Source organism: Zingiber officinale, chromosome 9B (genome assembly GCF_018446385.1).
Source record: "Zingiber officinale cultivar Zhangliang chromosome 9B, Zo_v1.1, whole genome shotgun sequence".
Lineage (NCBI taxonomy): Eukaryota > Viridiplantae > Streptophyta > Magnoliopsida > Zingiberales > Zingiberaceae > Zingiber > Zingiber officinale.
The window spans coordinates 31747645-31761393 of NC_056003.1; the positions used below are offsets into that span (position 1 = coordinate 31747645).

Below are 13749 nucleotides of genomic sequence, written 5' to 3' on the forward strand. Positions count from 1 at the left end.
TTTCCCTTACATTTCCCCTTGTCTTCCTTTTGCCCCTCTCCTTAAGCTCATTTTGCATACTTTGGGCGTTGATTTTGCAAAAACAAAAAGGATTAAACCATTAAGGAAAAAAAAACTGTGGTTAATATGTAACAAAATAACCCGAATAGAACAAATCATATTTATCAATATATAATTAAACTAGGGCCATGATTAAATAATATTAAAAAATAATATATTTTTATTCCATTATTTGTTTTATACCATATATAATATAATTAAATAAATCACATATTATTATTATTTTTATTAATTACTACATGAATCATGATAAATATATATATTCTTATTGTATTTGGGTGCTTTCCAATCCACCATTAGCTATTTGGTGATTAAGCTGATCATTTGATTTATATAATCTGATGAACTACAAAGAATGCCTTTGATTTATTTCCCTTAATATAATGACGAACTAAGAATACCTGAAATAAACATAATTATTTTTTATTATAATAAAATCTTTCCTATCCAAATAAGAATATGTTGAAGGTAAGAGATTTAATCTCTTAAAAGCCTCAGTTAGATCATGATAAATTAAATTTGAAAGGTCTAGTGGATTAATTCAAAATTTTATTTTTTTTAAAATTTTTTTTAGTATGATTTCAATTTTAAATTCCAGAAATTGATTAAATTGAAATATTAGTTGACTGATATATTATAATTTGTCAATTGAAACAGATAAGTCTAATTTGACCATTCAATCTTGGTAGATCGATTGATAATATAATCAGTAAGTGATAATAAAAATTTGATTAATTCAATGATTATTCAATTTTATATCAAATTATTCAATTGATATTTATTTGATTTGTTAAATTTTTGTCAAAGTTCGGCCTTTTATGTAAAAAATATTTGATTTAATCAATTTCGATCTGTTTGATTTGGATGGTTAGATTTTGAGCCGATTGAGCGTATGTCGGAATTATATGGACCGATTTGAATGGATTGCCCATTTACGGCCCAACTATTCCAACGCATACCCGTCCTGCCTCTGGTTCACGACGCGAATTGATGACCTGGCCGCAGCCGACGGGTGAGTGGCGAAGCCCTGCGTGTCATCGTGTCTTAAGTCGTCGTATTCATCGGAACGCGATGCGTTCGTCGTGTCTTCGACTCATTGACATCTCCCCCCTCGCCCTTCCTCATCGCCTCGTCTCGTCTCGTCTCGTCTCCGCCCCCCGCCTCGCTTCCTCCCCTGTGCCGTGCTCCGCCAAGTTCCAGAAGGTACACTCTAGAACACGATTCCATCGAAATTTTTTTTTCAATTCGAGTTTCTTCCTCCGTGAATCCGTCATTTAATTCCGTCGGCACCGTAATAAGGGAGGCGTTTGGCTTCGTTTCCTGAATTATAGCTATGAATTTGTTGGGTTGATCACAAGACGGCGGAACTTGTTGATCCAATCCGGCACCCTGCGAGCGGGACGTGATCCATTGTTTGAGACCCCTGCGGCTGGGGGCGTTGGCGAACGGCGACGCTCGAAGGTATTCGTTCCTTCTTCCTGCGCTACTCTTGGACGGATAGGGTTTCTTCATGTGTTTTCTATTGATGTATTTCCTCGCCAGATCGGCTTCTCGAATCTGTTCTTTCAGGATGATTTTTTCTGCGGATTGTGTTTTGTAGATCTGTGTAGTTTTCAACCATCTGTATGGTTTGTGTTCGTCAATAAGATATGGATCCGCGTAGCTTGATATTGTCAATGGGATCGATGCACTTGTATGCTGTGCTGTTCTATGTTGCTTCGCTTCAGATAGCTAGTATTGTCTTCATGGGATAATGTTTACTCAAGCCTTTCGAGATTTGTGTGCCACATGGGGTTTATTTATGACTGAGATGCCAACATAGCTGCATCATGCTGCGCATTCTTGGTCCTTAGTAGTAGGAAGCAATGGGTAATTCGCCTGTATTATTCTCTGGAAATTTTATTCCAGATTCCATGTTTAAGTATCCTTACTTTTGTTTCTTGTAGTGAGTTTGCTGATGCAGTTGGACTGCCAAGTTGTTGCATATTGCATAACTACGTATGCAGTATCCGAGTGCATTTGCTGACTACAGGCTTGCTCTTCAATTGTGGCTTTATTAGTTCTTTTCTCTTTTGGATTTGCCGCTATGGAGTATTTTAGTGGAGATTTAGATCCTATTTATTATCTTTAAACTTGCTGTTATGCTTTGGAATTTGGAAGATTATTGACATTTGTCCAGAAGTTAGTGGCGATTTTTATCTGAATCATGTATAAGCATATGCTTAGATTGACATTTTTAGAAAATTGTTTGACTATTTATCAATTATAAGATTTGGTGTAATGCAATATGAATCAGCAGGCATTGCCACTCAAGTAATTGGAAGCAGTATCTAACAACCACTAGGGATGGAACAAACAACTGTTCCAGGAAGACCCACCTCATCCTTTCCGACTGCTCCGCAATTTTCGTCACCTTTCAGATCCTCAGGTCCTATTGTTGGCTTGGATGGATCTGTTCCTTCTCGAGCTCCTACCCCTATTGCCTCTTCAGGCCCTGTAGCTGACTTTGGGTCATCAGTTACTCCACAAACTACATCACCATTTTTCTCCTCTGGTCCTCCTATTGGCACGCAACCATCTCACTTCAGAGTGCCACCACCATCTATTAGGTCAAACGGCCCTTCTGGCCCTCCATCTTATCCAGCACAGGATGTCAGTTCTTATCAGCAAATGCAAGCCCCGAGATATTATCCAGTTGCTCAACCTTCAGCTCCCTTGGGTTCTTCACCTTTTATCCATCAGCCACGTGGGCCACCGCCTACGGGATCTTTTCAGCCTCTATCTCAAACTCCTGCAGTTTCAATGGGTCCCATGCAAAGTTCATCGCAAATGGTACCAAGAAGTAATGTGCCCCAACTGTCAGAGCCATCATTTACTACAACTAAAATACCATCTCAACCACCTTTGCATGGATATTCGAATGTACCTCCAAGACCTAGCATGCCTTCATTTCAACCAGATACACAGTTTCATGCTTCTAGGCCAGTTTCACAACCGCCAATGCAGGGTGTTCCACCTGCCCATGTTCCTGCCACACATCCATCTTATTATTCTCACCAAAGTATTGTGCCTCCACCACCTCCTGTTGGAGGTTCATTGGGTTATAGTTCAAGGGATCAGCTGCAGCATCCTATGACAGCACCTCCTATTGGAGGTGTTCAAGGTCTAGTTGAAGAATTTCAGTCATTATCTATTGGGTCAGTTCCTGGGTCTCTCAATCCTGGAGTTGATACAAACTTGCTTCCAAGGCCACTAAGTGGAGATGAAGTTTCAACTAAAATTCCTGAGATATACCCTATGAATTGCCATCCGAGATTCTTCAGGCTGACCACTCATGCATTACCAAATTCTCAGTCATTGTTTTCTAGGTGGCATTTGCCTCTTGGAGCAGTTGTTCATCCACTAGCTGAAACTCCTGATGGGGTAAAATTATATTTTGTGCTTATTGTTTAAGTCGATGCCTTCTCATACCTTGCAAGCATCATATCGACTATTTTCATTCAGGAAGAAGTACCAGTCATCAATTTTGGGCCAGTGGGCATCATTCGCTGCCGAAGGTGCCGTACATATGTAAATCCCTATGTAACATTCACAGATGTTGGAAGGAAGTGGAGGTGCAACCTCTGTTCTTTGCTCAATGATGGTATGTAAACCATAATATTTTTTACATTCTCATTATGTCCACTCTGGCATTGTTATACATGTTTTTTTCCAAATAATATTTATTCTGTGTTGCTAATTTACACTTATATTTCATGCACGACTGACACTTATGAGATAACCATTGCCTTAAATCGCATTCACATGACCATTCCTTGAAAAGTGATGTAGGTTATCCATTAGCCTAACAATAGTACAACCTGAAATATCATGGATCGCCTGATTATCAAATGTCATGGAGTTTAGTTTCAATCCTTCTGTAGGACAGTACAATAATGCTGAACTTATATTGTCTACTTATCAGCTATAACATTTATTCTCTAAGTGAACATGACCTAGCTTAACTACTTGATCTACCTGAGAACCAGGGGATGTTTATGCTGCAACAAATATGGAATCACATTAACCCTAAAATGACTCAGCTGAAAGAAGTTACAAAGGTATAGATACCCTGTGTACAGTGATATGTATATTTTGATGAGATCAGATTCCTATGTCCATTATGGACATGCCATTATCTTGGAACATAAAAATGACTGTAGCCAGACTTATATAACACTGAAATATAACGTACTAGCATGGACACTATTTTTATTACATGAGATTTTATTAGAATGGTGTAAGACAAACATGGCAGCTTTTCTTTACTTTTTGTCTTTGAAGCTGGAATAAGCCCTTAATTATGAGTATCTCTCTGATCAGTGCCCATGGAATATTATTGTGCCCTGGATGCCAATGGCAGAAGATGTGATATTGACCAAAGACCAGAGCTATGCAAAGGTAGTGTAGACTTTGTTGCTTCAACAGAGTACATGGTTCGACCACCCATGCCACCTCTATACTTTTTCCTCATTGATGTGTCAGTATCTGCTGTTCGTTCTGGTTTACTCGAGGTAATCTATTTGGAAGATAGTTCAGTTTCCAAAATTCATTTCAAGTTCATATATGTTAGCAGTTGTTTACTTAATATTTGATATGGACCATGGAATTCAGTTTTTTTTTTTTAAATGGTTTACAGATTGTTGCAAAGACCATCAAGTCCTGCCTTGATGATTTACCTGGATTTCCTAGGACACAAATTGGCTTTATAACATTTGACAGCACATTGCATTTCCACAATCTGAAGGTAAGTAGTGTTGATTTAAAAAGCTATGTCGTGTAATTAATATTTGTAATATATACCCCTGTTATTCATCTTTTTCCTGATACCATTGCTTGCATGGTAAAGTAATGCTTACAATTATCAAAATTATTACTGATTAATCTTTTCTTTCCCCAGTCTTCTTTAACTCAGCCTCAAATGTTGGTGGTAGCTGATCTGGATGATATATTTTTGCCATTGCCTGATGATCTTCTCGTTAACTTATCTGAATCTAGGCATGTAGTTGAAGCATTCCTTGATAGCCTGCCGGTTATGTTCCAGGGCTCTGCTAATGTAGAATCAGCCCTTGGGCCTGCTCTTAAAGCATCATTGATGGTTATGGTAAATTGTCTTTCATCTTATTGGTTCCTGTTTGTTGAGTTTAATGTTCATTTACATGTTTTTCCCTTTTCTGATAGAGTCAACTTGGAGGGAAGTTGCTCATATTTCAGAGTACTTTGCCATCTCTTGGTGTTGGCCGGTTAAGACTTCGTGGAGATGATCTTCGTGTTTATGGGACTGACAAAGAACATCCTTTAAGACTACCTGAAGATTCATTTTATAAGCAGATGGCTGCTGAGCTTACAAAGAACCAGATTGCTGTGGACATATATGCTTTCAGTGAGAAGTACACAGATATTGCTTCTTTAGGTGACATTCCAAAACTCTTCCAGTCGCTGTATAAGCAGATGGCATTCCACTTGTCTTTATGTGTTTTTCTTGTTTTTGCAGGATCTCTGGCCAAGTATACTGGTGGCCAGGTATATCATTATCCATCATTTCAGGTCGCTCTTCACCGTGAGAAACTTAGCTATGAGTTGGGTAGGAATCTTAGAAGGGAGACTGCCTGGGAATCTGTGATGCGTATAAGATGTGGCAAAGGTCACTAATAAAACTATTTTCCTTCTGTAGTTTCTTTTTTCAAGATAATGTGAACAAGCATTTGATTTTCTAAGCATTTTTTTTTTGTGTGTATGTGCTTGTTTTTTAGGTGTCCGCTTTACAAGTTACCATGGACACTTTATGTTACGATCAGCTGATTTGTTAGCCCTTCCAGCTGTAGATTGTGACAAAGCCTTTGCAATGCAGTTGGCTCTGGAAGAAAACCTACTGACAACTCAGACTGTATACTTTCAAGTTGCCCTTTTGTATCCTTTTGCTATTATGAAATGCATTATTTACTACTTTTTAAGAGACCAATTGGGTGAAAATTCTAGTCAGGTATATTCAAACAAAGTGTCAAAATACTTAGTGTCTCTCTGAGTGAACAACTTAGCAAGAAAGTTTTTAGATGATAGTTCACACCATTTCTCCTGTACAAGTTTTTAGATGAAAGCATTGTTGCTGCAATTTGAATTATTCAGGTGTCAATGCTGCTACAGTAAAGTTTTGTGCCTGAAACCATTGTAGCACTATCATTTCCCTCGCTTATTGGACTATGCTTTTATATTTGACTTGCTAAAATAATAACTAAAATGCTTGCTTCATGCTAGTTGCTAGTTGTGGATGTTAAGAAAAGCAATTCTGCTGGAAGTTTGCCTTCGCCATAAACTAGTGGCTGATCCCTGGCACAGTTTCAAACCTAGTAGGGGAAGAACTCTACACATTTACTCTTATGGTTAAAATATTCTCATATTCAAAATTTTAGCAGGATAAGAAGAATCTGTTTTTCTTGAAAAACTACTTATTTGAAAAATTTTGCGAATATTGAAATTTCTTGTCGTCTAGAGCCATGACGAATTCTGTAGTGCACTGGTAATGATAAGTGAGTCCTTAGCTGGCATAGGTATACTTCCTCATCAGGTGAGAGACGAATTAGAGTTCACACAGCAGCTGCACCAGTAGTGACTGATCTTCATGAGATGTACAATCAAGCGGACACTGGAGCGATTGTCGCTTTGTTGGGTAGGATTGGTAAGTAGAAACACTGGCCTCTGTAGTATTTGGAAACTTGATGTCTAGTTTCTTATGGCCAAGAATCCTGCAGCGATTGAGAGCTCACTATCACAGAAGCTGGAGGATGCTAGACAATCAATTCATTTGAAACTCGTGAAAAGCCTTAAAGAGTATCGGAATCTCTTTGCTGTTCAGCATCGTCTGAGTGGGAGACTGATATATCCAGAATCTTTGAGATTGTTGCCGTTGTATGTATTGGCTCTTTGTAAATCTGTAGCTCTTCGTGGAGGGTATGCCGATGCTCCTCTGGATGATCGATGTGCGGCTGGTTACAATATGATGATACTGCCTGTGGCCAGGATGCTGAAACTTCTCTACCCTTCCTTGTTTAGGATCAATGAGAATCTTTTGAAGGTAATTTTATATCACTGGTTTTTTTTTTCTTTCGCTATTATGTACATACCTTTTATTATATCTTAAACAAAATTGTTTATGTTCTCCTAAAGTTTAATCTACCAAATAAATAATAAAAATTTGAATGACACATTTTTTAATAATTCTCCTCATTTCATTCAATTTATTTATTTATTTTCTTTGTTTCTTCAAGGATTTTATGTACAGAATATTATGGCAAGCATCTATATTTTTAACTTTGTATAATTCACCTACTTGCAGGATTCAAAAGAATATGAGGAATCATTGATACAGTTACCACTGACTGCCCTAAACTTGGATCCCAAAGGCATTTACATTTTAGATGATGGGTTCAACTTTATCATTTGGTTGGGCAGGATGCTCCAGTCTGATTTAGTGAACAATATCCTTGGAGTTGATTTTGCCAGCATCTCCGATCTATCCAAGGTACTCCATTTAACCTTTGCTTGTGTTGTTGAACTTAAACATATATGTGTTTGGGGTCATCGCCTCAAGCTATATTCCTACTTTTTGAAGTCGGCTACATAAAGAATTATATGCAATACTATATTACAAATGACATTCATATTTTTTAAATCAATTTAAACTATGTTTACATGTTTTTCTCATTCGATCATCTACTAGTGCTACGCCCAACTCTTCTATTATAGTTTTTTTTTTATATATTTTATTTATACCATAACCTGATCTTAACTGTCTCATCAGTGTTATTTTGACTTTCTGTGTATTATTTTCTAATTGTCTAACACTTCAATCCGTAAACTATGTCAAACTCTTACCAAATTTTTCTTACAACCTAAGGGGCTTAAGGGGCATGCAAGTATAACACAAAATTGCACAAGCTCCTCCCTAATCAACCACCCACTCTTTATGAAATGTTCAGAGGAGTTGTGGATTTGTAATGTAGCTTACCAGCTTACGAAACTAATTCATAAATAACATAGTCGAAGAGGAATCTCCCTCACTGTTGTGATTAAATTTTGAACTTGGAACTTGATCTTACTTAACTAAACTGGCTATTTTATTCGGTGGACAACTTCAATGAACTATTATTTAAATTAAATGTTTTTTTGGTTTCTTCTATCCGTTATAGTCCACTCTAATAGATTGAATTGTTCAAATTATGGGAACTATTTAGCTGTACAATCTTAATCTAGTTTATTCTATGCTATCATCCATGCAACTTAATTGCTCTGGCATATCAATAGCATCTGTTGATTAAGGAATACCATAGATGGAATTCGTTTTAACTCAACATTGTTCGGCTCCAACCACCAAGTTGGGGACACAATTTGGTCGTAACCCATGACCTCTGCTACTCGAGAAGCTCACATGATACACTGGATAAGACACTCATTACCATATCCTTTTTTTTTTTTCGTTTGTGTGACTGAGTCATTTTGTTTTGCAGGTTGTCGTTTCTGAACATGAAAACCCCATCTCAAAGAAGCTGATGAGGATATTGAACCAATTGAGAGAAAAGAACCGTTCCTCCTACCCGTCTTGTCGCCTCGTTCGACAGGGTGAGCAGCCAAGAGAGCTCTCCCTGTTCCTCACCAATCTCATTGAGGACCCAACTGCCGGATCCAGCAGCTACGTCGACTGGATCCTTCAATTACACCGGCAAGCACAGAGCTAATAAACAAAAAAAAATGTCAGCAATTTCTCCCCTTCCCTTCTGCGTCGATCTCGGTGTGTGCTCGATCTAGCTCGACGAAGTCAATCTTTTTGGGATAGCGAAGGCATCTTTGAACTTGAAATGAGACAATGATAGATCTTATCTCGTGTCACAACTTGGAGTCTTCTTTTCTATGTCTTGTTTCTTGTTTGAATAATTTTGTTTCATATATATTGCGCAACCCGCGTGCTTAAACCTCTATTTATTCCTTTGTAGATTAAACATTTTCTTATAAATGTTAAATCATGCTGCACCCGAGATTATACCCTACTCGGATCGTGTGCCTTAATAGGAAATTATTTTGCATAAAGGCCATTCAAATTAGTTTGTTCCCTTTCTCTATAGTATCATGACTATCGATTAATAATAATAATAATAATAATAATAATCAGTAATTCTATATGTTTTTTTAGCTTTTACTTTTTGTTTAAAATATATGGCCATGTAGTTTGTTTGGTTATGAAAATAATTCTCTGTTTACTATTTTTGAACGTTTTTTTAAGTTTAATCTTAGAATATCCATGTAAGTTTTATATCAATATATAATTTAGAATTAAAAAATTACTTTAGATATTCACTTTTCCCTTCCTGCTGTATTAATTTTTTTATTTTTTCTATGTTCTCTATAATATTTAAGAAATAGAATATAAAGAAATGAGGTATATTCTTAAATATAAATTTTATAGAATAGATAGGATAAGTACTGATCATATCCGAAAATTATAAAGATGGTAAGCTGGAGATGTGGTTGCTGTGTTGATTGGATGTAGACCACGCTCCGGCCTGCAAGCACAATAAACGTCAGTGTCGAGTCATGAAAGGGGTCCCCAACGTTAACTCTTCGATGCTCAAGTCGGTCACCGACACGAAGAAGAAGATGAAACTGTTGGTTGCTACTCGAAATATCGCACTGGTTCCCTTGTACAAAATTTTTTTACAAGTCCCGAACCTTTCCTAACAACCTATTGTGTTCTTTAGAAATTAAACTTGTAATCGCAAACAGAACTTAATATTATTGATTTCAAGTTCAACTTATCTGTCCTTAGAGGTTTAGACTTGGATCTCAAACGATGCTTAACATTATTAATTCAAATCCACCCATGTTATAAAGTTGATTAAATATTTATTTCAAAGATCGGCTTCTAGGTTAAACATGGCGAGACACTAGACCTTCTTGGATATGAGATTATCCACCACTTCCTAGACAAAGTCTTTCAACGAAATTCAATATTTAATCTCCTTATAATAACTCTAGGTTTAACCACTAAGAACAATCAAATCACAAGATCGAAAAATAAAAGAAACATAAAATCGATTGCCTAAAACCGATAGCCTCTTGTGTTTGGTATTTTAAAATCCATACAAAGAAAACTAATATGATATGGAATAAGACAACTAGTTATACCTCTTGATCTTCTGTATTCCTCACCTCCTCTTGGACGTTGTGTAGGCGACGATCTACCAAGATGAATTCTATCGGGACCACTTCTTCTTCTCTAAGACTCTTGAGCCATCAAGGGATGCCAAAATAGAAAATTTCCTTCTTCTCCTTCTCCTTCAAGCAACCAACCACCAAGTGCTTCTCATCTTCTTCTTCTTCCTCTCCAAGCAACCAGCCACAAAGATATAGCAACCCTCGATGCCGCCGGCCCTAAGGAAGCAAAAAAGGTGACAAGATGAAGGTGGTGCCACCGGCTACAAGAAAGAAGAAAGGAAGGGAGCATAGCCGACCATCAAGGAAATAGAGAAGGAATAAGAATAGGTTGTCTTAACCATGAGGCACCCTCTCTCCCTCTTTTATAATCCTTAGTCTTGGTAAAAAAGGAAAGTTTAATTAAAACTTCCTTTTAATCTTCTTATGCCGGCCACATCATGGTATATTAAAAAGAAAAATTTTTACAACAAAAATTAAAGCTTCCTTTTAAACCATGATGTTTACAAAAGGGAAAATTTTAAACATAATTAAAACTTCCTTATTTGTGGCCTCCCTCTAAAGAGGAAATTTTAATAACAATTAAATTTTTTTTTTTTTAAATTTACTATTGTACATGGCAATAAAGGAAAGTTTTAAAAATTAATCTCTCTCTTTTAAAAACATGTAGACAACTACAAAAAAGGAAAGATTAATTAAAACTTCTCTTTTTAAATCATGGTTACATAAAAGGAAAGTTTTATAAAAAATTAAAATCTTTCTTTTAAACATTATAGATAATTACAAATAAGGAAAGATTTTAACAAAATTAAAATCTCTATTTAATCTTTTGTAGATAGCTATAAAAGGAAAGATTTTAAAATCTAAAACTCTCTTTTTAAAACCATGAGGATGACTATAAAAGGTAATTTTTAAAATAAAATTTCTCTTTTAAATCCCTTTCATGAATGGCTATAAAAGGAAAACTTTTAACAAAAATTAAAATCTCCTTTAATCCTACGTGGTCGGCCCCATGCTTGGACAACAAGCATGATTTGGCTGGCCACTACTTGTGCTCCAAGCCACTTGGCCGACCCCCTTGCTCCAAGCAAGGTTGTGTCCGACCCATTGCTTGGATAAGAAGTGGACTTAGTGGATACAAGGTTTTATAGAGGCTACAACCGGGACCGAGAGGAGAAATTGGTTTTGGTCTCCCGATGAACTTGAGCTTCCTGTGTTCGCCCCGAATACCCAACTCAAGTTCATCAATAATAACTCATACCACTAAAGAGTTATTATTGAACTACCGCACCAATCCCAAATTACATTATGAGCTCCTTCTTATTATGAGTGCATTAATTTCCCTATGTTTAAGATATTGAATGCCCACTAATTAAATGAGTTACTGACAACTCACTTAATTAATATCTAGCTCCAAGAGTAGTACCACTCAACTTTATTGTCGTACCGGACTAGGTCCACCTGCATGGTTTATATGACAATCCTTATGAGCTCCTCAAGGGGGCATCATCAACCTAGATTACTAGGACACAATTTCATTCTATAAACAACAACACACCATATAAATGATATCATTTCTCAACTTATCGGACCTATTGATTTATCGAACTAAATCGCACCCTTTGATAAATTAAAGAAATAAATATTAAATATACATGCTTGCTATTATATCATGATTAAAAGTATGCACTTCCATAATAACAGAGGTTTTGTTCTTTTATATAGTCAGTATAAAAAGAAACTACCTCAAATGATCCTGCTCAATACACTCATAGTGTACTAGTATAATATTATAGTCAAGATAAACTATTACCAAATTATACTACAACCACTCCAATGGTTTGTCCCATTCCATCTTGGTTGTGAACTACTATTTATAATTTATAAGGATCTGATAACATGATCTTCTGTGTGTCTCCTCACACTATGTTATCTACAATATAAATTAAATGGACAACTACACTTAGCATAAATATAGATAGTTGACCAATGTGATTCTTATTTCTAAATAAATATTTATACAAAAATCTAGACTTTTTGTATACATTCCAACAGAAACGACAATAACACAAGCGCCAAAAGTGAATTACGTATACCTCCGCCGGTGTACGGACCCTTCTTTATATAATGCCTTGGTGGGTGATGCACGCATTTTTCGAGGCATGAGCACATTCTCCCATAGGTTGCAGACACGTTCTCTAATTGGTCCTGAACACGTGGTCTTGAACACATTCTCCAATTGGTCGTGGGCACATCCTCCTATTTGTCCGTCGTACGACCCGTCTGTAGACCAGGCCATGTGTTGGCGACGCCATCTCCCAAAGTATATCCAAATACACGTCAGCGGTCCCGCCACTCGGCCGAGCAGAATAGCCGCTCGGCTGAGCACTGTTAGAGTGTATACTAAAAGCCTAGCTTTTGGTATAAACATTTATCTAGAAATAAGAATCACATTGGTCAAATATCTACATTTATGATAAATGTAGTTGTTCAATTAATTTATATTGTAGATAACATGGTGTGTGGTGTCACACACAGAGGATCATGTTATCAGTACCTTATAAATTATAAACAGTAGCTCACGACCATAATGGAAAGGAACAAACCATTGGAAGGTCGTAGTGTAATTAGGTATTAGTTTATCTTAACTATATAATTACACTAGTACACTTAGAGTGTATTGAGTAGGACCATTAGAGGTCGTTTCTTTTATACTGACTTTATAAAGAAACAAAGACCTCAGTTATTATGGAAGTGTGTGCTCTTAATCCTAATATAATAACGAGCACATATATTTGATATTTATTTCTTTAATTTATCAATGGGTGAGATTTAGTTCGATGAATCAATAAGCCCGATAAGTTGGGAAATGATATCACTTATAGTGTGTTGTTGATTATAGAAGGAAGTGTCCTAGTGATCTAGGTTGAGAATGTCCCCAAGAGGAGCTCATAAGGATTGTTATGTTAAACCTCGCAGTGGACATAGTCCGACATGACGATGAAGTTGAGTGGTACTACTCTGAGCTAGATATTAATTAAGTGAGTTGTCGAACTTACTTAATTAGTGGACATTTGTTATCTTAAACACGGGGAGACTAACACACCATAATAAGAAGGAGCTCAAATGTAATTTGGGATTGGTGCGTAGTTCAATAATAGTTCTTTAGTGGAATGAATTATTGATGAAATTAAGTTGTGTGTTGGGGCGAACACGGATGCTTAATTTCATCGGAGACCAAAACAATTCCTCCTCTCCCTATCGTAGCATCTAGTATATTGAGATTTATACCCACCGGATACCCAGTTTCTTACCCATCCAATGGGGCCGCAAGCTAGCTTGGAACCCAAGCTAGGCCGCCAAGACCAAGTGGATGAGCCATGTAGGTGGCCGGCCAAAGCTTGGGTCCCAAGCTTAGGTGGCCGACCACTAGAATATTTAAAAGGA

The 13749-nt window shown here is 36.8% G+C and overlaps 1 protein-coding gene across 4 annotated transcripts; it reads left to right on the forward strand.

Moving 5' to 3' along the window:
* Positions 1 to 1113: 1113 nt before the first annotated feature.
* LOC122022412 (protein transport protein Sec24-like At3g07100) lies at positions 1114 to 9140 on the forward strand. 4 transcript variants are annotated; one of them, XM_042580405.1, is made up of 14 exons: positions 1114 to 1263; positions 1392 to 1521; positions 2357 to 3483; positions 3565 to 3703; positions 4423 to 4613; positions 4739 to 4846; positions 5000 to 5203; positions 5281 to 5512; positions 5594 to 5743; positions 5853 to 6009; positions 6648 to 6775; positions 6849 to 7171; positions 7433 to 7618; positions 8604 to 9140. In XM_042580405.1, the coding sequence occupies exons 3-14, from the start codon at positions 2407 to 2409 to the stop codon at positions 8829 to 8831; spliced, it is 3123 nt and encodes a 1040-aa protein (XP_042436339.1). In that variant the 5' UTR covers positions 1114 to 1263; positions 1392 to 1521; positions 2357 to 2406; the 3' UTR covers positions 8832 to 9140. The 4 variants fall into 4 exon arrangements, with proteins under 4 accessions (XP_042436339.1, XP_042436337.1, XP_042436338.1 ...); XM_042580403.1 differs by having other exon boundaries at positions 2360 to 3483; XM_042580404.1 differs by having other exon boundaries at positions 1115 to 1263; positions 1360 to 1521.
* The last annotated feature ends 4609 nt before the right edge of the window (positions 9141 to 13749 follow it).

What these genes read in the sequence shown, in the direction of transcription:
- LOC122022412 (XM_042580405.1), top strand. Translation starts at nt 2,407, where the DNA reads ATGGAACAAACAACTGTTCCAGGAAGACCCACCTCATCCTTTCCGACT. An exon ending in TTCGTTCTGGTTTACTCGAG is followed by an intron (nt 4,614 to 4,738) that starts GTAATCTATTTG and finishes AATGGTTTACAG; the next exon opens with ATTGTTGCAAAGACCATCAA. An exon ending in CGCTTTGTTGGGTAGGATTG is followed by an intron (nt 6,776 to 6,848) that starts GTAAGTAGAAAC and finishes AGAATCCTGCAG; the next exon opens with CGATTGAGAGCTCACTATCA.